The following is a 26,943-nucleotide window of genomic DNA, read 5'->3' as shown; positions in this document are numbered from 1 at the left end:
TTTTATTTTTGTTTAGGTTTTTTTGTGGTTTTTATTTTTAAATAGTTTTTTATTTTATTTGTTGTTTGTTTGTGTTAAATTAAATTAAAATTAATTAAGCTTTAATTTGTTAAGTAAATGTGTGTTTTTTTCTCTTAAATTTGTTGTTTTTGTTTGCTTCTTAGTTATTGTTGTTGTTATATATAATCCTCTCATTACATTCAAAATATTTTTCTTAATATTAATAAAAAGAAAAGAAAAAAGAAATTTCTTTCCTTTCTTTATTTAAATTAAACATGTTGTTTGTTTGTTTGTTTGTTTCAATAATGAATTTTTGTTTCGATACTTTTGTTGTTGTTGTTGTGGTTGTTTAGAAATAGTTTTTGGTTTTTGTTGATGTTAATTATTGTTATTGTTGCTGTAATTTACTAGAAAACAGATATTTACTTCTTAACCATCTTCATGAGCAAGTCTGTGGACAAGGATTTGGGACGTTCAATGGGCAGACCCAAAGCACGATCCCAGATGAGGGAGGCCAACACACCGAGGGCACGGGAAACGCCGAACAACACAGTGTAGTAGTTCATTTCCTTCATGCCGTAGTATTGCAACAAGACACCGGAGTGAGCATCTACATTGGGCCAGGGGTTCTTGACCTTGCCGGTCTCAGTTAGGATTGGTGGCACCACCTTGTAGATCTTGGAAACCAATTGGAAGAGCTCATCTTCGGGCAAGTGCTTGAGGGCGAACTCACGTTGGCAGGTGTAGCGAGGATCGGTCTTACGGAGCACAGCATGACCATAGCCGGGCACAACTTGGCCAGACTTGAGGGTCTTCCAGATGTAGTCCTTGAGTTGGTCTTCGGAGGGGTTGTTGCCGGCTTCCTTTTGCAATTTGCGCAACCAAACCAAGACTTCTTGGTTGGCCAAGCCGTGCAGGGGACCGGCCAAACCGTTCATACCGGCAGCGAAGGAGAGGTAGGGATCGCTCAAGGCGGAGCCAACCAAGTGCACGGTGTGGGCGGAGACATTGCCACCTTCGTGATCACTGTGGATGGTCAAGTAGAGACGCATCAATTCGGTGAATTCGGGATTGTCATAGCCCAACATCTTGACGAAATTGGCGGACCAATCCAAATTGGAGTCAATGGATTTGGAGCCCTTACCGTTGCGGTATGTGTTGCAGTAAATGGTGGCAGCTACTACGGGCAATTTGGCAATCAAGTCCATGCTGTCCTCGTACACATATTCCCAGTACTTGGTCTTGTGGACACCCTATTACAAAACAAAACATTTAAATTAATAAATTTTCTTTGTAAAATAAAAACACAATTTCTCTCTTACCTCTGAGTAGGCCTTGGCGAATTTGCTGTCGTGATTCAAGGCAGTGATGGCAGCCGAGAATTGGGACATGGGATGCAAGGTGGTGGGGAAATTGTTCAACATGGTGACAACGTGTTGGGGCAAAGCAGCACGATCAGCCCATTCCTTGGACAATTGTTTTACTTGAGCCTTGCTGGGCACATCACCGGTCATCAACAACCAGAAGAGACCCTCGGGCAAGGGTTCAGCACCGCCCTCAGCAGCTGGCAATACCTTTTGGCATTCGGGAATGGACAAACCACGGAAACGAATACCCTCATCGGCATCCAAGACAGAGGTTTCTGTGACCAAAGCTTTAATACCGCGCATACCACCATACATCTAGGGGATAAAGTGAAAGCAATGAAATTACGATTAGAATTAGGGTATAGAAAATATTTTTAGGGAAAATTATGGAAGAAAAATGCTCAAACTGTAAAGGAATTTTAATAGTTTGAGGCGGGCAAAGTTTTATTTTTAATTTTGAGGCGGACCAGAATTTAACATATAAAATATAAGGATTTTCAAATTTCCTTTATTTTTAAAAATTTCCCTTTGGGGGAAATTTTATTTAATCTAGATTTTTTACAGTTTTGATCCTTATAAGTACAAAACTTAACAAAAACGAAGAATTTGGCAACATTTTTAGAATTTCCCTTATTTTTAAAAATTTCCCTTTTAGGGAAATTTTATTTAAACAAGATTTATCACAGTTTTCTTCAGTATTAAGTATAAAACTTAACGAAAAAGAATAATTTTGAAAAAAAATTAAAAATTTCCCTTATTTTCAAAAATTTCCCTCTTATGGAAATTTTATTTAAGTAAGATTTTTTACAGTTTTATTCATTATTAAGTACAAAACTTAACAAAAAGGAAGAATTTAGCAAAATTTTTAAAATTTCCCTTATTTTCAAAAATTTCCCTTTTAGGGAAATTTTATTTAAACAAGATTTTTCTTGTTCAAGTACAAAACTTAACAAAAAATTAGAATTTGGCAAAATTTTTAAAATTTCCCTTATTTTCAAAAATTTCCCTTTTAGTGAAATTTTATTTAAACAAGATTTTTTACAGTTTTTTTCATTATTAAGTACAAAACTTAACAAAAACGAAGAATTTAGCAAAATTTTTAAAATTTCCCTTATTTTCAAAAATGTCCCTTTTAGGGAAATTTTATTTAAACAACATTTTTAACATTTTTGTTCATTATTAAGTAAAAAGCTTAACAAAAAATAAGAATTTGGCAAAATTTTTAAAATTTCCCTTATTTTCAAAAATTTCCCTTTTAGGGAAATTTTATTTAAACAAGATTTTTCATAGTTTTCTTCAGTATTAAGTACAAAACTTAACAAAAAATAAGAATTTAGCAAAATTTTTAAAATTTCCCTTATTTTCAAAAATTTCCCTTTTAGGGAAATTTTATTTAAACAAGATTTTTCACAGTATTCTTCAGTATTAAGTATGAAACTTAACAAAAAAGAAGAATTTAGCAAAATTTTTAAAATTTCCCTTTTAGGGAAATTTTATTTAAACAAGATTTTTCATAGTTTTCTTCAGTATTAAGTACAAAACTTAACAAAAAATAAGAATTTAGCAAAATTTTTAAAATTTCCCTTTTAGGGAAATTTTATTTAAACAAGATTTTTCATAGTTTTCTTCAGTATTAAATACAAAACTTAACAAAAAAGAATAATTTTGAAAAAAATTAAAAATTTCCCTTATTTTCAAAAATTTCCCTTTTAGGGAAATTTTATTTAAATTCGATTTTTTACAGTTTTATTCATTATTAAGTATAAAACTTAACAAAAAAGAATAATTTTGAAAAAAATTAAAAATTCCCCTTATTTTCAAAAATTTCCCTTTTAGGGAAATTTTATTTAAACAAGATTTTCTACAGTTTTTTTCAGTATTAAGTATAAAACTTAACAAAAACGAAGAATTTAGGAAACATTTTAAAATTTCCCTTATTTTCAAAAATTTCCCTTTTAGGGAAATTTTATTTAAACAAGATTTTTCATAGTTTTCTTCAGTATTAAGTGCAAAACTTAACAAAATCAAAGAATTTAGCAAAATTTTAAAAATTTCCCTTATTTTCAAAAATTTCCCTTTTAGGGAAATTTTATTTAAACAAGATTTTTTACAGTTTTCTTCAGTATTAAGTACAAAACTTAACAAAAACAAAGAATTTAGCAAAATTTTAAAAATTTCCCTTATTTTAAAAAATTTCCCTTTTTGGGAAATTTTATTTAAAAAAGATTTTTCACAGTTTTATTCATTATTAAGTACAAAACTTGATAAAAACTCAGAATTTGATAAAATTTTTAAAATTTCCCTTATTTTCAAAAATTTCCCTTTTAGGGAAATTTTATTTAAACAAGATTTTTCATAGTTTTCTTCAGTATTAAGTACAAAACTTAACAAAAACAAAGAATTTAGCAAAATTTTAAAAATTTCCCTTATTTTCAAAAATTTCCCTTTTAGGGAAATTTTATTTAAACAAGATTTTTCATAGTTTTCTTCACTATTAAGTACAAAACTTAACAAAAACAAAGAATTTAGCAACATTTTTAAAATTTCTCTTATTTTCAAAAATTTCCCTTTTACGGACATCTGTAATTCCTATTTAAATCTTCAAAATCATGATAATTTTTGAAAGTAAAATTAAATTTTAGTTCATGACCTAACTTTATTAGCTAATTATTGTGTAATTATATTTTTTTATTTCAATTATTTAATGACCTCTTATTTGCAATTCAAATGACATAAGTTAAAATCAATATGTCAAACTTTGTATAGCATTTTTTTTTATTTTTGCTAGCAGCTTTAGTAACTAACGTGCAGCAAATTGCATGTAATAACAATTGCATTTTCCTTAACAACAATTGTAGAAACAAAATAAGTGAATGTTGTTGGTTGTATAATCACAAAAAAATACAAAATTATTTAGAACACGAAAATCGAATGCATTTTAAATTTAGAATGAAAGAATATACAGAAAAGTAGGAGAGAGTGAGGAGGAGTATATTTTTGTACAATATAATAAAATGTTTTGTTTTTCTTTCAGGTTTTTTTGTATAATTTGTTATTATTTAACATACTTTTTATGAAGAAGAAAAAAAAAATCAGAAAAGATTATTTAATCGTTTGGCAAATGGCCATAAAGAATGAATTTCTTTGTGTATAGCGGCCATATGAAGGGGATTTTTTGATTTATTTAATACATTGTTTTTACTGAAAGAGTAAAACTAGCTAAAGAGTAAATTTAAATAAGAAAACAAGGGAAATTCTTAATTACCGTAAGAAAAAAAAGAAAATGTCGGCTTACTCTTTAATAGTTATGTAAAATTAAGAGAATATTTAACATATAACGGTAAATTTAGTAAATTTAAACACAAAAAAAGAGAAATTAAGAGAACAGGACTATTTCTTTTGCAATTGTGAGATTTCTAACGGTATTTGAAGTATTTCAAAGAGAGCTTTTACATTATTAAATAGATTATTAAAATCTATAGATTATTTTCTGAAAGACTGTTAATTTTAATATTTTTTTACAATTTTAAAAGGTCATTGAGCTTTTTCTTTAATAATTTTCATAATTTTTAACATAAAATCAAATTTTACTCACCATATCAACAGTGGTTTCACCCATTTTGGTGGCACCATATTGTTTTCTGAAATTCTTTACACGCTCTTGTTCAGCGGGAATTTTGGAGGCGAGCACATCGCGCAAGCTGGAATCAGCTGAGATGAAACGGGCATATTGGGCCAAGAAAGCATTCAATTTCTGTAAAAGCAAATAGAAAAAGAGAAACACATAAATAAAAATACATGAAAATGAAATAATAATAATAAAAAATAATCAACAATGCATTAATCATAAGACTGTCACAGACAGTTTTTATTTCTTTTCAACACCCTACTGATTAGGTAATGTTTTGTTTAGTTTTTTTTTCTAGTTTTTTTCAGATAAGAAATTAAATAATTTTTTTCTACACATAAATTTCCACGCTTTATACCAGACGTTAGCATTGTACCCAACTAGAATAGTAGTTTTTTTATTAATATAATGGGAAATGTATAATTTACTAGTCACGCTATGTCAATGTTAAATTGACACTGCAATTCATTATCATTTTCGCCAAGTTTCCATACAAAAAAAAAAAAAAAGAGCTGCTCTATTTACTCAAATAAGCCAGAAAGAGAAAGACAGCTATAGAGAAAGTATTTTACAAATGACATTCATTGAGTATTGAAACACGAGTTTAGATTTTAAACTTATGTCTGCTCACCTGATAATATTAGAATTGGCACTTAACTGGTTTTTTTTATGACACTTGGCCTAAAACATCTGACAGTTGGCATAATAATAAACAGAGCGCCAATAAGGAGAGATCATTAACCTGTCATTGTTTATGTAAAATTTAGATTTATAATAAAGATTAAACTAAATCTAATTAATGAGAAAAACCATCCGCTTTTAACTAGATTAGGAAAAAAAACTATAGTAGTCTTCTTATCTCTTGAGATTTTGTTTCAAATAGAAAAAACTGACAACTAGGGTCTAAAAGTTGACATTTTGAAATAAAACTAAAAGCGCATTTAAATAATTACAAGAGTAACAATTTAAATAACTTTCAAACTTGTTTCCACATTTTTAATTAAAAACTCTCATTAAAAATAAAAAAAAAAACTTTTTTTAATATAAAACTGGCCTAATATTTGTTCTTTTATGAATTTTTATTTTTTAGTGTTGGAGATAAAGAAGAATTTAGAAAATTTTTTAAAACTTCCTATTAAAAAAACAAGAATTTAGCAAAATTTTTAAAATTTCTCTTATTTTCAAAAATTTCCCTTTTAAGGAAATTTTATTTAAACAAGACTTTTAACAGTTTTGTTTATTATTAAGTAGGATATTTAACTAAAAAGAAGAATTTAGCAAAATTTTAAAAATTTCCCTTATTTAGAAAAATTTCCCTTTGAGGGAAATTTTATTTAAGCAAGATTTTTAACAGTTTTCTGCAGTATTAAGTACGAAACTTAACAAAAAAGAAGAATTTTGTAAAATTTTAAAAATTTCCCTTATTTTCAAAAATTTCCCTTTGAGGGAAATTTTATTTAAACAAGATTTTTTACAGTTTTGTTCATTATTAATTACAAAACTTAACAAAAAAGCAGAATTTCGCAAAATTTTGAAAATTTCCCTTATTTTCAAAAATTTCCCTTTAAAGGAAATTTTATTTAAACAAGATTTTTCACAGTTTTCCTCAGTATTAAATACAATACTTAACAAAAAATAAGAATTTAGCAAAATTTAAAAAATTTCCCTTATTTAGAAAAATTTCCCTTTGAGGGAAATTTTATTTAAACAAGATTTTTCGAATTTTTCTGCAGTATTAAGTACAAAACTTAACAAAAAAGCAGAATTTTGCAAAATTTTAAAAATTTCCCTTATTTTCAAAAATTTCCCTTTAAAGGAAATTTTATTTAAACAAGATTTTTCACAGTTTTTCTCAGTATTAAATACAATACTTAACTAAAATGCAGAATTTAGCAAAATTTTTAAAATTTCCCTTATTTTCAAAAATTTCCCTTTGAGGGAAATTTTATTTAAACACGGTTTATCTCAAATTGGGTCATTATTAAGTACTATACTTAATGAAAATGAAGAATTTGATAAAATTTTTAAAATTTCCCTTATTTAGAAAAATTTCCCTTTAAGGGAAATTTTATTTTAACAATATTTTTCACATTTTTCTTCAGTAAAAGAGTTTGCTTCGATTTAAAGGATTTTATGAATGAAAATTGTTGATAATTTTTTATTAGCTTTTTATAGTTAAAATTTATTTATAGCGTCTATTTATTATGCAAACATATCTTGATCTTGATCGTATGAACAACATCAATTGCTTACTGATTAATTGAATTCAAAGTGCAACAAGTACCGGCCCATTTGTAACACCAACAAACTATCTCGTTGATGTTTTAATTGTTATAATTTAAACAACTTGGCATAAATTTCCATTAATGAAAACAATCGATTAGTATAGCAGCATACACAAGCAATAAATTAAACCTGGTAACAAAAACCTTAAATTGATCAAGCGTTAAGATCAAATGTTTTGTTAGGAATATTTAGATTTTGCAATAATTAAATTATTAGCGCCACCACCACCGCCTACAAAATGTTAATGATTGCAACAAGCAGACGTAGAGACGTCTCCCAGACCCCCCTTGCTCTTTCGGTCTTCATCAGCTGAATATTTATTTATACATATAGAACTGTAGACGTTTTTGTAATTGTATATTTTATATTACAGCTCAGTGAACAAACCAATTTTTCTGTGTATATTTGATTTGCATATATCACACTTTTCAAAACCGCATAATATTTATTACGTTTCCACTTAAACGTTACAACAAGTTGTAATTTAAAGCTTTGCTTTTAAGATCTGCGTCATTATTTCGATTTTACACTGATTGAAAGCAGAAATTACGTTGTGTGTATATGGAAATGTTTTTTTGCAAAAGATTTATTAGGTCGTATATTAGTTTGTAGTTTTCCTTATATTTATTGTAATCAAAATTTAAATTCATGAACAGCCAAAAATAACAAAATATGTAACAGATTTGAACTTGTATTTTGATTTGGTTTATTAGTTTTTAAGGAATTCATAAAGAAAATAAATAGATTTCTTTCTATATTACAAATAATGTCTGCTACTTTAAGTGGATTTTTGTACACAAACAATCTTATCTTTGTAGACATTTGACCATAAAGATAAAGTATTAAAACATTACAAAATAATGCAATGGTTTGACAACTTCACATGGCATCATAAACAACAACAGTATGGCCACACTGCATATGATAAACCAGGCAAACACAGTTGTATTTAGGAGTACTAAAAAGGGTTAAGTTAATGTAAATATTGAATTAAATTATTGATAGTACTGATTTATTTAAAGATAAGCCCTAACAATTGTATTCAATAAACCCAAATTTCAACTACTGGAAATTTTTTTTCATATTTAACGACCAAAAATCCCCAGTCATCATATCTCTACAATATTTAATCAGATAAATATCATTTAAATGAATTACCTACTATACACTTTGGAAATGAAGATAAGATTTTAAACAGCAACACATTTTTATATTATTTTTTTTTTTAACTAAATAAAAACTTGTGCAAACGTTTAACGAATATAAACTGAAGGTATTATGTGATTATTTAATTATCAACGTCATGTGATTTTATTTTACGAGTAAAATAAAATAAAAGAAACAAAAAAAAATAGTAGCATTGTGTCTAGTTTTTCTGTTCATTCAAGAATGATTAGCGAAAAATTTGTATTGAGTATTGAAATAAGTTGTTTGCAAAATATATTTTGGACAGATTTTGTAAACAAAATTTTGGTACATTATTTAAAAGTTTACTTTATAAATAATTGAATTATTTTAAGGAAAGTGTTAGAAAATTGAAAGAAAAAGGAATTTCAAATAATTTTTAAACAAAACTTAAATATGACATCATAGTTTTCTAAAATGTTTAAATTGTATTATAAAACTACACATTTTTGTTTAAATATGAAACTTTAAGTGGCAATGGTTGATCATTAAACGAAATTACGGAATTACAAATCATTTGTCTAAAATAGAATAGCTACTGAAGAGAAATATTTACAGATTGGATCACATTAATTAAGATTTTATTCATCCTTCTACAAATATTTGCTTCCATAAGCTTATTAGGAGTTGAATTCTACTTTAGTTCTAGCTTTGTTCTAGTTCTGTTCTAGTTCTAGTTCTGTTCTAGTTCTGTTCTAGTTCTGTTCTAGTTCTGTTCTAGTTCTGTTCTAGTTCTGTTCTAGTTCTGTTCTAGTTCTGTTCTAGTTCTGTTCTAGTTCTGTTCTAGTTCTGTTCTAGTTCTGTTCTAGTTCTGTTCTAGTTCTGTTCTAGTTCTGTTCTAGTTCTGTTCTAGTTCTGTTCTAGTTCTGTTCTAGTTCTGTTCTAGTTCTGTTCTAGTTCTGTTCTAGTTCTGTTCTAGTTCTGTTCTAGTTCTGTTCTAGTTCTGTTCTAGTTCTGTTCTAGTTCTGTTCTAGTTCTGTTCTAGTTCTGTTCTAGTTCTGTTCTAGTTCTGTTCTAGTTCTGTTCTAGTTCTGTTCTAGTTCTGTTCTAGTTCTGTTCTAGTTCTGTTCTAGTTCTGTTCTAGTTCTGTTCTAGTTCTGTTCTAGTTCTGTTCTAGTTCTGTTCTAGTTCTGTTCTAGTTCTGTTCTAGTTCTGTTCTAGTTCTGTTCTAGTTCTGTTCTAGTTCTGTTCTAGTTCTGTTCTAGTTCTGTTCTAGTTCTGTTCTAGTTCTGTTCTAGTTCTGTTCTAGTTCTGTTCTAGTTCTGTTCTAGTTCTGTTCTAGTTCTGTTCTAGTTCTGTTCTAGTTCTGTTCTAGTTCTGTTCTAGTTCTGTTCTAGTTCTGTTCTAGTTCTGTTCTAGTTCTGTTCTAGTTCTGTTCTAGTTCTGTTCTAGTTCTGTTCTAGTTCTGTTCTAGTTCTGTTCTAGTTCTGTTCTAGTTCTGTTCTAGTTCTGTTCTAGTTCTGTTCTAGTTCTGTTCTAGTTCTGTTCTAGTTCTGTTCTAGTTCTGTTCTAGTTCTGTTCTAGTTCTGTTCTAGTTCTGTTCTAGTTCTGTTCTAGTTCTGTTCTAGTTCTGTTCTAGTTCTGTTCTAGTTCTGTTCTAGTTCTGTTCTAGTTCTGTTCTAGTTCTGTTCTAGTTCTGTTCTAGTTCTGTTCTAGTTCTGTTCTAGTTCTGTTCTAGTTCTGTTCTAGTTCTGTTCTAGTTCTGTTCTAGTTCTGTTCTAGTTCTGTTCTAGTTCTGTTCTAGTTCTGTTCTAGTTCTGTTCTAGTTCTGTTCTAGTTCTGTTCTAGTTCTGTTCTAGTTCTGTTCTAGTTCTGTTCTAGTTCTGTTCTAGTTCTGTTCTAGTTCTGTTCTAGTTCTGTTCTAGTTCTGTTCTAGTTCTGTTCTAGTTCTGTTCTAGTTCTGTTCTAGTTCTGTTCTAGTTCTGTTCTAGTTCTGTTCTAGTTCTGTTCTAGTTCTGTTCTAGTTCTGTTCTAGTTCTGTTCTAGTTCTGTTCTAGTTCTGTTCTAGTTCTGTTCTAGTTCTGTTCTAGTTCTGTTCTAGTTCTGTTCTAGTTCTGTTCTAGTTCTGTTCTAGTTCTGTTCTAGTTCTGTTCTGTTCTAGTTCTGTTCTAGTTCTGTTCTAGTTCTGTTCTAGTTCTGTTCTAGTTCTGTTCTAGTTCTGTTCTAGTTCTGTTCTAGTTCTGTTCTAGTTCTGTTCTAGTTCTGTTCTAGTTCTGTTCTAGTTCTGTTCTAGTTCTGTTCTAGTTCTAGTTCTGTTCTAGTTCTGTTCTAGTTCTGTTCTAGTTCTGTTCTAGTTCTGTTCTAGTTCTGTTCTAGTTCTGTTCTAGTTCTGTTCTAGTTCTGTTCTAGTTCTGTTCTAGTTCTGTTCTAGTTCTGTTCTAGTTCTGTTCTAGTTCTGTTCTAGTTCTGTTCTAGTTCTGTTCTAGTTCTGTTTTAGTTCTGTTCTAGTTCTGTTCTAGTTCTGTTCTAGTTCTGTTCTAGTTCTGTTCTAGTTCTGTTCTAGTTCTGTTCTAGTTCTGTTCTAGTTCTGTTCTAGTTCTGTTCTAGTTCTGTTCTAGTTCTGTTCTAGTTCTGTTCTAGTTCTGTTCTAGTTCTGTTCTAGTTCTGTTCTAGTTCTGTTCTAGTTCTGTTCTAGTTCTGTTCTAGTTCTGTTCTAGTTCTGTTCTAGTTCTGTTCTAGTTCTGTTCTAGTTCTGTTCTAGTTCTGTTCTAGTTATGTTCTAGTTCTGTTCTAGTTCTGTTCTCCAATCTTTCTAAGCAAAATAGAGGATATTAAATAAGTAGCCAACATATTTAGCATTCATTATTATTGAAAAAAAATGTTGCCACAAATATTTGTTTTTTAAATAACTGATGGCAAAATTTAATTAAAGTAAAGACCAGGTGAGAATTATATATACTTTTATTTTGCTAAAATTTTTAGCCCTCATTAATATTTCCTAAGTAAAGCCATAAATATTTACTTTGCATGACATTTTTTAACAAACATAATAAAATAAATTGCTGCATGTGATTAATGAATTGTTTGTGTAAACAAATTATTTTTCAGTAAATCAAATTTTAGAAATGTTTAGTTTCACGTGTTTAACAAATATTTACTGTCCTCAGAAAAAGAATTTGATGAATAGAAGTTTTAGTTCAAGAACTGGCCAGATGTACTGGTTTTTGGTGAGAAAACTGCAAAGCTAATACATTTAGTTCAAACAATTTTATTTAATTTCAAAATAATATAAATATTTTGCTTATTTAATTATCTCTTTTTAAAATTTATTTACAATTTCTAAACATTTCACTTAATTACTTATCTCTTATTTTTTTCAAACATTTTTCCAATTAACCTTGAAACTAAAACATTATTTATATATCATTTAATGACATCATATGATTATTTTCTATTTACATTTAACATAATTGAGATAAATAAATAAATTAATCAAATACACTTGTTTAAATAGAGATAAATATATAAATAATCTTACGTAAAACTTTGCAAATAAATGTAAATAGAACTGTCTAACCATGAAAAGATAATAAAAATAATGAGAATTGTAGTTAAAAGCATTTTTATGTTAAAATTATTACTTTCCCCAGTGAGTTTTCCAAAAATCCCTATTTTTCTTTTTTATTTGAAAAAAAATCACACAAAAACTACAATTTACCGTTAGTTTGCAAAAAATCCTTAAAAGTAAACAATGCATAGGTAACACTGTTTACATATTTAAAACCCGTTATGACAAGACATGTAAAAGAGAGTGAGAGAAATACAGAGATGCCAATAGTGCAAACAATGTTTATACAAGGATGTTAAAGGCTACCAGATGATTTGCTTGACGAAAACAGGAGTTTACTGTTACAAAATAGAAAAAGCTTAAAAAATAGAAAATAATATAAGAAACTGGTTATTTACTTAACTTTAAGCCATAACCTAACAACTATTAAGTATTTAATCAAACTATTAAGAAATACTGGCAACTAATTTGAGGGAAAATGCCAGGGAATTTTTTTATTTTAAAGAATGTCGGTTTTGCTCTAACTTTAATGCACATTGTAATCAAAACATGACAACATTTTAAATGAATCATTTTATAAATTGTTTACTGAATTAAATTGTAGATAATTTTCCAAATGATTGATGATTAATCAAGGTTTTTTTTTATAGCCTCAAACAAGTTGCACTTGAATTACAGCTCTAGACTTAAAAACTTCCTTTATTACTTTATATAGAATTTACATCAAGTTAATGAGTTAATTTAATGTTAACATCAGTTAAACGTGTTTGAATATTTTTAAACAAATTATATTCGTAGTTAAAAACAAATTATAATAAATCTTTTCTAAATAAATTTATTGTAAAAAAAAACCTGTTAGCTAAAAAGTTCAATCAACTTGGAAAGAAATTGATTATGCAAATTATACCAAAAAAATAATTTAAAAAATTATGATTAAAAGAAACTAACAACAATCAAACATTTTGTGAGTATTAATAATTTTAGCTTAGAGACTATTTTAAATTTGCACTATTAATTTCTCTGGGTGTAGTAGCGAATAGAGTGGGGAAAGGTGGTGGGTTTTATGAACATTTTTGCATTGATTTTTGTTGGTGTTTGTGAAAGTCTGCGCAGATTCTCCGTAAAAATTTAGAGGGTTTTAAGAGAGTGTAATAGATAAAAGATTTTCTTGAAAATTTCTGAAAGAAAAACTAAACAAAATTTATGTATGTATATATGTTACGTAAACGTATGACGTATGAAGAAAACTTTTTAAAATTAAATATTTGTTTTTCTTTTAGAGTTATTTTTAAATCAAATAGATACAAAATATTAAAACAGATTAAAATAAAATTAATACAAAATGTAAATATATATTTTTTTTCATATCAAAGTAAATGTTTGATTTAAGAAACATCTTGAAGAAGCCATATGAATTATTGTTTATGCCAAAGTCGAAACATTTAAATGTATTTTTTCTTTTTTTAAAACAAAAATTGTGTTGGCTGTCTTTATACAAAAATTAATTTGAAATAATATAAGTAACCAATAACCTGTGACTAATATAACAAGACGCAATTTGTTGTTAAGTTTAACTGATCTACGCGTTAATTACAATAACAAAGAAAATATAACCAGTAGGAAATTTGACAGCAAACAAATGACATTTCAGATTATCGGGGGAAATGTCAGCAGAACCAAATTAGCGTGAATTTTTTTTATTATTAACATTTAAGCAAATGTCTGAAAAAGTCAAGAGGTTTCAGCGGATTTTATATATATAAAGCAGCTGCAAACTGATATTTTCATTTTTGTATAATTATTTGACATTTGCAGCTGATAGTTGAACAAATGCTTATGGCATCGCCCACTTAATGTATTTCTTGGTCATTCTCAAATTTTTAAAATGATATGAAAACATAATCCCTACAGCTTTTTAATCATATATACACTTTTATACATAATCAAAAATTTTAGGTATATTTTTATAATAATTTCTAAAAAATTGATTTAATTAATTTTCAAAATTTTCTAATTTTAAATTATGTTTGAAATTATCATAATTTTATTAAATAATTTAAAAGCCCTATTTAATCTGAATGAAATAACATATTTTTTACTTAAATTCTTTGTAAAATGTCAATGTTGTTTCATTTATATTCCCTGATTAAGGAAATTTGAAATTTTTGAAATTATTTTCTAAATTTCTTAGAGCCTTTTAAATTCCTAATTATATATGAAATTATCATTATTTTATTAAACAATCTTAAAGCCCTATTTAATCTGAATGAAATAACATATTTTTTACTTAAATTCTTTGTAAAATGTCAAAGTTGTTTCATTTATATTCCCTGATTAGGGAAATTTGAAATTTTTGAAATTATTTTCTAAATTTCTTAACTTTAGAGCTGATTAAGTTCATAATTATATTTGAAATTATCATTATATTATTAAATAAACTAAAAGCTCAATTTAATCTAATTGAAATAAGATATACTTCACTTAAATTCTTTGTAAAATGTCAAAGTTATGTTAAATTTTCAAATTAGGGAAATTTAAAATTTTTAGACATTTAATTAAAAACTTTATTTAATTACATAATTTAATAAGGAAATCGCAACTTATGATAATGTTTGAGCAAAAGCAAAAATCTAAGTTTTTTAATTTTAGCCACGCCCTTTATAAAAAAAATTTAAAAAGTGGACGTAAAAAAATCTGTAAAAAAGCGAAATACTTATTTTATTAAATTTAACAACGCCTTCTATGTGAAATTTAGAAAGTGGGGGTAAAAATATGTTCAAATTTATATTTTATCTATTATAACTTTATTGTAAATTCAATTCCAATAAGAATTGGTATAAGATTTACAAATTTTTTTCAAAAATAGTAGGAAAAATATAAAATTAATAAAAAAAATTTTAAGTGGGCGTAAAAAAATCCGTTTAGAATTTTTTAAAGTACTTAATATGAAAATGCCAATCTATGTTAAATTTTTGAACAAGCTTAAAAGCGAAATACTTATTTTATTAAATTTAGCAACGCCTTCTACGAGAAATTTAGAAAGTGGGCGTAAAAAATATGTTCAAATTTATATTTCATCTATTATAAATTAATTGTAAATTTAATTCCAATACGAATTGGTATAAGATTTACAAATTTTTGGCAAAAAAGTAGGACAAAATATAAAATTAATAAAAAAAAAAAATTTTCCTAGACAGAAAAAGTAGCAAACAATTTAAATGAAAAATATCTTATTTTATTACAAATAACATAAGATTTCCAAACGTTTAAACAATTAATTGTCATTTCAAACAAAATTTTTACATAAATTGTCGCCAAAGATACGAAATTTAAAATTTTTTATATTTTACACAAATGACTAGCTGATTTCAAAACATAAAGGATTTTTTTCCATTTTTCGTTTTGAATTTAAAATCGCTTCAGAAATTAATGAGTTAGGTTCGCTGAGTTAGCTTCCCTATTCAAGAAAATTTGTTAACCAATTTAAGTGAAAAATGTCTGCTTTCCAAAAATATAAACAAATAATTGTCATTCTAAACAAAAATTTTACATGCACCAAAATTAAAACAATTTTGAAAATATTTTAAATTGTTTTTCTAAAAATTCTGCCATACATTTTGTTTATTTACACAAATGTCTAGCTGATTTGAAAACATAAAGGCTTTTCTTCCCAGAGCTTTTTAAAAATTTTAAATCGCTTGACAAATGACTGAGTTAGGTTTTGTTAACTTCTTGTACTTTCAATTTAAATTTCCCTGCTCAGAAAAAGTAGCACCACTTTTTTATTCACAATAAGTCAAGCTTTTGATCATTTATTTAAATCACAGTAATTTAGAATGATTTTTTATATAAATTGAGGCCAAATGAAAAAAGAATTGAAAATGAAAATTATTTTTTTATCAGCACAATTATAAATAAAAAATTCCGCGGGAGTTTGTTCCCCGGGAGTTTTTTCCCATTGAATTTGAATAGGAAAAATGAGAAAAGGGGAAAAACGCCCGGGGAATTTTTATTCATAACTAGGATCGCCCGGTGGCCGAAATTCGACCACTTTTAAACGCTTTTTACCACTTTCTTGGAAAGAATTTAAAAAAAAAAATGTTGTTCTGTAAATCTAAATAAAATAACCTCTCAAACCATATAAGTTTCATCAATATTGGTGGACAATAACATACTTAAAAGTGTACCACAAAAAAACGTGTGGCCTATTTATATATAAGATTAGGCTGTATATTTTTAAAAAATAATTGTTTCCATACTTTATTTCAAAGCCCATACGATTCTCTTTTTACATCATTTAAAATCCCTTTAAAAATTACGGATTATTAACTGAGCAAAATCAATCTCTTTATCCGCAGAAAATGCCTTAATAATGACATTTATATACTAATTTAAATGAAAGATATTTTATTTTATTCCCAATGATTCAGGCTTTTTAAATCATATTTAAATTATTGTCATTTCAAACATATTTTTAATTTATTTGCTCTCAAACTAGAAAAATTTTGAAAAAAAAAATTAAAAATTTTAATGTTATCAAAAAAGTTTTTGTGATAAAAATACTTCTAAAATTTACAGAACTTTAAATAATACATTAAAATCCTTCAAAAATTTGTTGAATATAATAATTTAAAAATGTTTTTGATAGATTCTGAAGAATTTTTTTTTAAAAAATATTGAAATTTAAACAATATAAATATGTTCTTTTAAATTTCTAAGCAGAAACATTTATATAATAAAATGTTATACATATTAATTTATTTTAAATTTTCTAAAAACAGCACCTAAATATTTCATATTTCCTATATTTTTAAAACAATTGAATGCTTGAAAATTACCCCAGAAATAAAACTTTACACTATTTGACATAAAATTTCCATATTTAATAAAACAGAAAAAACTAATTTGCACTTTAGAAAAGCACTTAAACAAAACTACAGTGAAAACTTTTAAAGCTGGCTTAAATCTATACACTTTTTTAAATCTATTCTTTATAAATTTCTAACTTATTCAATATAGCACTGTTTTCATTAGTTTCTATTGCACTTTACTACACTTGTTGAGTGTTTGCGAATGAAAAAAAAACAACTAAATAATGCAAAAGCATTAAAAAAATATAGTATGAATGTATAAGAAAATAAAATATACAATTTAAACGAAGACGAACTTTGCCCACAATTGTTATTTTAAACTATGAGTACTATTATTTAAAAATTTATGACAATGCTTTTCCCCCTCAAAAACCCCACTGTTAAATCATTCTGTCATGGCTTAACAACACTGTATAAATTATGATTAAAGAACAACAGCAAAAACAACAAGAAGTTTAAGAAGAGCTTGAAATATGCAAATTATTACACACACACGCCGCCTTCACAATCGTTGTCAAGTCCACGTTTTTTTTTCATTCCCCTCTCTTTAATATTTCTTACGAGTGTGTGTGTCAGTATGTTTGCGTTTTTTTTTACTATAATTGAGTATAGATTTATTTTGTGCTTGTTCTTCTTGTTTCAATTGTTTCTCAACAATTATAACTGTGTTGTTGTTGTATGTTACTTGGTCATTGATACATGTTTTTTTTTGTTGTTGGTATTGTTTTTTTGCATGTGCTATTTGCTGTGGTTTGGTACAAGAAGGAGGCATGAACTTGATGTGAATATTTAATTAAATTTGCCGCATTCTGATTACGTTATCATTTAACTAAACTACAAAAGATTCAGCTGTCATGTGTGTTCATATTTTCCGTAATTTAAGATTCACAATGAGTGGCAAAATAGCAAAAAGAGCAGGGGAGTAAGCAGAAAGGAAATTTTCTAATCAAATTTTGTAGGTAGAGAGAAATAATATTAAATATTTTTGGCGGCATTAAATGAATTAATAGAGATTTATGGCTTTGAAATATTAAATTGTATTAAGAAAACATTATAAATAAGGGTTTTATTAAAGAAATATTAAAATATTTCTTAATAAATTAGAAGAAGCAGCTAAAGGTTTGTTTTTAACAAAATGTAAACAAACCAAAATGAATATCCGTTACCCAGGGTTGTAATAAAGTAATGTTTTAAAGTAAATATTGTGTTAAATTCAGTAAACTGTGTAAAATGAAGTTTAAATCAATGTTTTATCAATTTCTAAAATTATATTGTTATAAAGAAAAGTTTGTTAAGCGAATTTACAATTTTTTTTATTATATTGTATTAATAATAAACATGTAAATGTAAAAATTATCCAAGTGTCCATTGTTTTCTATTTTCAGAAATTGGAAAAGTTTCCATTGTATTTTTAACCCTTGTATAATAATAATTTGAAGCCTGACCCCTATATTTTTTATTAAATCACTATCAAACTCTACAATTACCTAAAATTCTAGACAATTTTGTCTATTAATTCATGGTATTAAACATAAATTTCATGATATAAAATTAAACTAAATAAATTTGTTGACATATCCAGCCGTATATTTTTATTAAGCAAGTGTTAAACATAAAAATACTTGTGTTATATTCTATTTAATTTATTAATTTACTCTTATTGGCACAAGTAGAGAACGTATTTTTATTATTTATTTAGCTCATTGATAACCTAAAGGGTGTAAAAAGCACAAAGTAACGAGCCCCTTTTTTCATGTCTAACAAAATTATGTTTGTTATTATTATTTCTTTTATCGTATTTTCCAGCTATAAATATAACATGATAAATATTAATAAACAAATGCTTAAAAGGGCTGTGTGTTTGTGTGTAAAGCAGTGGTCGACATCCATAAACACCAAGGGCCAAACAAAATCATAAAATTTATGTAATTTTATCATTTTGGTAAGATAACATCAAACAAATAAAGAGCATAACATATTATTTTCCATGTTCTCTTTATGCCGACCACTGCTGTAAAGACATTACAAAGGGGGGCGTTTTTATTTCCTGTGTATTTGTTAGAAAAAATGTATAAAATTCGCGTGCCAATAAACAGTCGGTTAAAATACAATAGAAAATAAAAATAACAAAACTTAGAGTTGTTGAGTAAATTATTGTATTAGATTTTGCAAATAACCTTCAAGTTTAACTATCTAAACAACATCTAAATTATAAAAAAAAATATAAATAATTTAAGAATCAAACGGAAGATCTTATAAACAATTCAAAAAACAATTGAAAATTAAAACAAACAAAAAGTTTTCAATTTGATATGACTTAATTATTCAGCTTCAAGTTCAGTTATTTTTTATAATTCATGAATAGAAAAAGTAACTTTAGACATTTGGCAGACAGAAAAGACTTTTTTTGTCCAATTTATATTTGAAACATTATGTGTTAACTTAACATTTTTACTCCCTGTCTATACATGACAAATATTGCATCTAATGTGAATGAAAAGTGTGTATCGTTACTGTGAATTAACATATTTAAAACCAGAGCTGGCCACATTGTTTAAGTTAAATTTGTTTATTTTGTGGAAATATTTAAACAAATTTGATTGATTAATAACGTCATTTTGAAACTATATTAATTATGTCAGTGTAATTTAAATTAAAATAAATTTGTTCAAAAATTTTAAGTCATTTTGTATTTATTAGGGCTGCTTCGAGTTTTTAAAACATTCTTATCTCTATTTGTTTGTAGTCACGTCATGGAGATATGAAGTGATAATCAAAGAACTATTTCATTTATAAATATCTTTAAATAAATACAAACTTCAAGTATTTTAAAGACGCACATTTAAGGGTAATAGAAAAATATCTAATCTTTTGATAATCAGCCAAATCATGGTTAATTTTAAGAGTTTTTTTTTCTAATATTTATTATCTTTAACATGGTTTTAAATTGCTAGTTAAACTTCGAAAGTAATACAGAGAAAATGTTTAATAGTTTAGGAAATTTCACCCTTTAGCTTAGCTTTAGAGAAAAACCAGCTGATTACAATTTGTATTCGGAAAGCTTAGGTCCTCTTTAGTAATTTAGGTGTACAATGTATTTTAATCTGAACCGTAACTTCAAAGATACAATTATCTGTCTATGTAAGTAGAAGTTGGGAGAAATATCAGCTTCGCATTTTCGAGATAATCAAATTTGACAATATATTAAGCTTATTTTACACTTCTGAAAGCTAATGATTTTAGATTTATAAATTCAATTTTCAAAATTACTAAAAATTTAACTACTTCCTGCTTAATATTAAAAAAATTTCAATCATCTGGCCTAATTTTTAAGTATTTTTAATATTTTTTTAAAAAAATTTATATTTTTTTTTATTTTTTAGGTAAATTTCATTTAGATTTATAAATTCAATTTATAAAATGACTAAAAAATTATTTATTTTCTGCTTTAGATTTAAAAATTCTTAACATTTGGTCAAAATGTAAAATTTTTTTTTTAATTCTTTTGATGTGTTACAAAAGTTTTTTTTTTTAAAGTTAAAATTAAATTCCTTGTGTAAAACTATTAAAAATTCAAATATTTTCCGCTTTATACATTCAAAATTCTTATCATTTGCATAGTTTTTTGTTCGCATTTTTTCCCCCAGATAAGACAGTTTTTACCCCCATGACCAAAAGTCATTAAGATAAAATATTGGCTGGCATATAGTAGTTGTAGTGTAGATTAAGTTATAAATAAATAATTATTGAAAATCCGGCCATCATAAATGTAGATTTATGAGCAGGAATTGAACATGTGTCAAGTTCATGAACGCAAATTTATATTTAATATTAAACATGAAGTTTATTTTTAAATATTTTGGCCTTGATTAATATAAAATTATCAATCACGGGGTCTGGACTTTGTATTGTGGGAATTTAAGGTGTTTTTATTAAAATAATTTAGTAAATACAGACTTAAATATGTAAAATTTTAAATCAAGAAGACTTGAATTAATGTAAACAATATTAAGCAGCTTATTAATTATTTATAAGCAATGAAAAGTTTATGATTAAATAAAAATTAAATTAAAAATGCTTCGAATATATAAAAAATTATTGAAAACACTAAAAATATTGCTTTAAATATGCCTACTTTACATTTCCCTATAAAAAATCCTTTAAATTCCCAAACTCCTTTTATTTTCTTTCCCCACATTTCCTGTTATAACAACAAACTGTTAATTTCACATGCCCACAAATATTGCGCCAAAATTTATACAAACACACCACACTCTTACTTACTTCAATGTTTGTTGTTGTTTTCTTTCCTACTCTCCCTACCTCCTTTACGTGTAATTGAAACTCTATGTTTGTTGTTGTTGTTTCTTTCAACATGCATGCATCAAATAAACTCACATACAATTTTGTTAAATAGGTCTTGGCTATATTTAGCCATGTTCTACTTCTTTATGTTACAAACAAACTAAAGAAATGTTTTTTTTATAAATATTCTCAGGTGAATAAACTCTTGGGAGTGTGTCTTCAAAAAAAGGAAAAAAAAAAAGAAAAAGAGTGAAACAAAATAGTGAGAAATAAACCGGTGGTGTGTGGGTTTTTTCCATTGAGAAATGGCACAAAAGTGAGATCAGTTTAGTTTTTTAACATAAAGAAGAAGAATTAACTGTGATCGTTGTTGTTGTTGTTATTGTCTGAAGGTAATTTATTTATTTTGTGAGTAAAAGTATGTACCAACTAATAAATTGAAAAAGTAAGTTAATGGTGTAAAAAGATCACAGTGGGTTCACAAAAACAAAACGATCTTAAAATGAACAAATAAGAGTGTTATGTTCGGCTATGTCGAATCAATATGGGTATATGGGAGTAGGGTTAATTATGGACCGATCCTCACAAAAGTTGAGGATCATATAAAACTTGTTTATGACCAAATTCATCACGATATTAATTATTACAAGACAATTCTGAATATTCATGACATTTTCTGAGCGGGACCTTGTATGGGGACTAGGGACAAATGTTGCCCGATTATTGCCATGTTTTACAGTATAATTTCCGAGTTCTTGAAACTAATTTTTGCAACATTTTATATGGATTGCTGCATAATCTATATATTTATGAATGCTCAAACAATATTCCGGGGACCATTTAGACCATTTTTAATACCAAACAAACCTTATCAACAGAGAGTATTTGTAAAAATTTTCAGCCAGCTAGCTTCTTTCGTTTGGGCCCTATTGAGTTTTCAACAGACAGACAGACGAACGGACATAGATAGATCGTCTTAGAATCTTATGAGGACCCAGAATATTGTGGATTTTCTCAGGCTTGATGTTCAACTTTGACACCCTGTAGTTTACTTTGTACTGAAACAGGCTGCTTACAAGTTTAATTTTCTGAAAGCTTAAGCCCTCCTCAATTGATTTAATAGTTCAGAAGTTTTATTTGTTAATATAAATTTAGTTTTTTCTCAGGCTTGATGTTCAACTTTGACACCCTGTAGTTTACTCTGTACTGAAACAGGCTGCTTACAAGTTTAATTTTCTGAAAGCTTTATTTGTTGATAATTGTTGATTGACGCCCCTAAGTTTTCCAATGCTCAACTTTGACACCCTGTAATTCAATTTGTATTTAAACAGGGTGTTTACAATGTTATATTTTCTAAAAGCTTATGACCTGCTTTATTACTTTTATGTACACCTATTTTTAAACGCATCAATAGTATTGAAGTTGTATTTGTTAGTAAAAAAAATTGTATTCCTGCATGATGATCAACTTTAACACCCTGTAGTTTATTTTGTATTCATACAGGGTGAAAGTTTAAGGCCTCTTGTATCATTTACTTGTAAACCTTTTTCCAAACGGTTCCATATTGGCGACTGGCACCTATAAATATTGGTGATACTCTGGCAAATCATTTTCGGTATGATGATCAACTTTGACACCCTGTAGATTATTTTGTATTCTCACAGGGTGTCTAAAAGATTAATTTTATGAAAGTTTAAGGCCTTCCGTAAAATTATCCAAATTCTGTCATCGATTGGTGCTATTTATAGACGACTGTTTTATCCCAAAATTGTGTTCAGAGCGATGAGGCTCATTTTTGGCTTAACGGGTTTGTTAGTAAACAAAATTGCCGCATATGGAGTGAGACCAATCCACAACAGACCCTACAGAGTCCATTACATCCAGGAAAATGCTAAGTTTGGTGCGGTTTTCATGCTGGTGGCATCATCGGACCTTATTTCTTCAAAAATGAAGCTAGAGCTCTTGTTAGGGTCAATGGAGATCATTACGGCACCATGATCAATGATTTTTTGGTTGAAAATTTGGATGATATTGATTCAGGCAAGATGTGGTTTCAACAGGATGGCTGTACGTGCAGGCGCGGATCCAGAGGGAGTGAAATAGGAAATTTCACCCCCCTAAACCGAAAAGTTTTCATATAAAAAAAAGGAATAAAAAGAAAAATTTAGAACAAATTTTAATTTTGTCTCCCCCCCTGTGTACGTGTAATATTGAAATCAAAATTTGCCGATAACTTTATTTCGAGAAATTGACCTGTCAGTTGGTCTCCAAGGTGGTAAGATTTGACACCTCTCGAAGTCACTGATTAATGCTGATAAACCAGCAACAATTAACGCCTTGGAGGCCAACATTGTTCGTGTTATTCGTGTCATATGACCAGCAATGATCGAAAAAGTGACCCAAAATTCTTCATCCAGAATGCGATTCATAAAGAACAGCCTCGGTGGCCATAAGCCCGAAATTATTTTCAAATATTAATGATTTCGAAAAAAAACTTTTGTTGATTAAAATTCATGTTCTATAGGGCTTAAAAAGCACTCTTTATAACATATTTTAAATAAATAATTTAAAAAAATTATTTTTGAAGGTTTTTTTTTATTTGTCTTAATTTTTCAATATTCTTTTTGAATAAAGAATATTTAAAGCATAGATAGTGGAAACTCTTCTGTCTAAGACCTAACTCAGTTGTCAAAAAACGTAACTGAAGAGAATTTATTGGCAAAGAAAACCATGTGATAACTAAAAGCATAGATTAATAGATCTAGATCGAAAAGACCTAACTCAGTTGTTAAAAACCTTAGTGGTGAGAATGTATTAGTAAACAAAATGTGGAAAATAAAACCATATACCGGATACTCTCCTGTCAAAGACCTAACTCAGTTTTTAAAAACCTAAGTGGTGAGAATGTATTAGTAAACAAAATGTGAAAACTAAAACCATAGATTGGAAACTCTCCTGTCAAAGACCTAACTCAGTTGTTAAAAACCTACATACATGGTGAGAAGGTGTTAGTACAAAAACATACGAAAACTAAAACCCTAGATTAATAGACATAGAGCGGAAACTCTCCGGTCAATGACCTAACTCAGTTGACAAAAACCTAAGTGGTGAGAAAAATCAACGTAAAATGTTTGAGTTTTTGATAATGGTTATTCTTGGAAATTTTATAGTTTTGATTCACCCCTATCGCGAATCATTATTTCACATGAAATATGTTCCCATTTCCCATTTTTCGTTCATAAACTTTGTTCATGTGAAAAAAATTTTACATGTTGTGAAATTTTTAGATGAAATTTTGTAAACAATAAACAGCTGCTACGAACAAAATCAACTATTGTGAATGAAAAGTTTAGGGGAATATCACGATAGCAATTTTCCCTTCGAGGGAAATGGATATTTCATGGGAACATAAATTTCACATGTTTTTCACGATAGGGGTGATTATTTCACATGAAATATGTTCCCATTTCCTATTTTTCGTTCATAAACTTTGTTCATGTGAACAAATTTCCCATGTTGTGAAATTTTTAGATGAAATTTTGTAAACAATAAACAGCTGCTACGAACAAAATCAACTATTGTGAATGAAAAGTTTAGGGGAATATCACGATAGCAATTTTCCCTTCGAGGGAAATGGATATTTCATGGGAACATAAATTTCACATGTTTTTCACGATAGGGGTGATTAAGAAACTTAAATAATTTTCAGTAATGTATTAAAAACCATAAAGAAATCTTTTTGAAACTCTAAAATAAATTATTCAAATATTTTTTTTTATTATTCAAAAATATTCGATCCATATTTATTAAATTCTACGGCCTATAGTGATTGTTTAACTAAAAATTTTATATGAAAAAAAATATTGAAAAATTTAGACAAATTTTAATTCAAAAATAAAATTTTTTTTTTAAAAAAATTTAAAAATTTAAGTCAAATTTAAAGAAAAGCAATTTTATTTATGTATTTCTAAAATAAAAATTTGAATTTCTTCTTATTTTTGAGTTAAAATTTTTAAAATTTTTTTTTAAATTTTCTTTTCTTTTTTATCAATATATTTAATATTTTTCAAAATTTTATAGTTTTGAATATTAAAATGGGGTTTGGGGAGCCAGATTTTCCATAAAAAAAATATATCTAATTATTTACCATTATTTCAGGTGAAATATACATTTTGTGGCTTATTTAGTGTGCGAGAATTTTAAATTTATACAAATCAAAGAATTTTTGTTAAATTTTGAAAAAAATATAAATTTTTATCAATAATATTTTGAAGAGATTTTACAAACCGGTGAAGTTTTTTCATTAATAAATTACAGAATTTGTCATACATTTTAATTTCTATGAATTTTAATAAAATTCCCTTTAATTTTTTTTAAATTTTTATAAAAATTTACAAAATAGTTTCAATTTAAATAACATTATTCAACTATTTTTTTGCATTTAAATAAATTTTTTCATTTATTATTATGTAATAAGAGAAAATCTTATAAGTCGTTTTTTTATACAAACGAAGAAAAAAAATGAATGAAAAAAAACATTTAACTTAAAAATTTAAACGCAAGCGTGAAAAATCACACGATAAGAATAAGATTTTTGCAAAAAAAATCCTCTTGCCTGGTGTAAAAACAGCAAAAAAATACGCACTAAAGGTTAAAGAGAAAAAAACCACTCGTGAATTTTACATACAACAAACATATGAAACTAAAAAAAAACACAAGAAAACAACAACAAACATATTCCGGGTAGAAAATCACCACGTTTACACACTGATAAATGACAAAAAAAAAGAACAATAAAAACACACACCCAATGTTACTAACAGTTTACTAAAGTAAGATTACACTAACAACACTGTACTTCGTAAATGAAAGAGTAAAGTAATTGAAGAGCGAGTACACACTCGGTTAACAACAACAAACATATAAATAAGTAAGCATGAGATTAACCCTACTTTTTAAGGAGAGTGAAAAAAAAAGAGTTCTTTTTTTGAGAGGTGGAGGGGGAAATTTATATAATTTTACATGATTTACAAGCAATTCCCTTAAGTTTAATGAAAATTTGTGTTTTATTATTAAGAATATTTAGGAAAATTATATATTTTTATAGCTTAAACACTTTACAACACTGTTGATTATTTTTTTTTTTTAATTTTAATTGTATATTTTTGTTGTATTATTACTACAAAACTCACCTGAGCTTCTGGCAATTTAAGCGATGAAATACGATACATCGACATTGTGTTTTAGAATCACTTTACTTATTTTCTTATTTAAAAAAATTCCTAAAAAAGAATATTACATTAAATTAATTTGATAATTTATTTTAAATAATTTATATAAATAAATAAAACACTTTATAAGAAAAAATATTTCAAACAAAAAAATTAAAAACACGCGTGTTTTTTTTATACAAATTTTAGTCTTTAACCTACAACCACCATTAAACTACTCATTAAAATTTATGCAAAACAAAAATCAACTAGCAGCTATTGTTTTTGGTTTCTTTTTAAATAAATACTTTTCCAAAAGAAAGGGATTTATTTATTTATTGTTTTTATTTTGTTCTCTAATTTTTAACACTCACACAACAACACAATACACTAGTTCACGAAGCCGTTGGTCGTCGAACAGTGTATGCCAAATAAAATGGAGAGGACTTTTTTTTCTGTAACAGAAAAATTAATGTAAAAGAAGCAAACGCCGCCGTTGAGCTCCACAAGCTGACTGAAACGTTTAGCTAAAGGAAATACACCAAGTACCCCCAAATACAGCAAACACACAAAACACACGCAA

The 26,943-nt window shown here is 27.0% G+C and overlaps 1 protein-coding gene across 1 annotated transcript; it reads right to left on the bottom strand.

The window, feature by feature from the left end:
• kdn (knockdown) lies at nucleotides 1-26,883 on the bottom strand. Its single transcript, XM_065506745.1, has 5 exons — nucleotides 26,735-26,883; nucleotides 26,343-26,432; nucleotides 4,963-5,121; nucleotides 1,323-1,682; nucleotides 1-1,253 (listed from the first exon to the last, which is right to left on the bottom strand). Exons 2-5 carry the CDS (start codon nucleotides 26,385-26,387, stop codon nucleotides 423-425), a joined length of 1,395 nt encoding a protein of 464 aa, XP_065362817.1. The 5' UTR covers nucleotides 26,388-26,432; nucleotides 26,735-26,883; the 3' UTR covers nucleotides 1-422.
• Nucleotides 26,884-26,943: the final 60 nt, after the last annotated feature.

This window comes from Calliphora vicina, chromosome 4 (assembly GCF_958450345.1).
Source record: "Calliphora vicina chromosome 4, idCalVici1.1, whole genome shotgun sequence".
NCBI lineage: Eukaryota > Metazoa > Arthropoda > Insecta > Diptera > Calliphoridae > Calliphora > Calliphora vicina.
The sequence above is the reverse complement of the archived record's forward strand: the minus strand, read 5'-3'. Positions and strand labels throughout refer to the sequence as shown.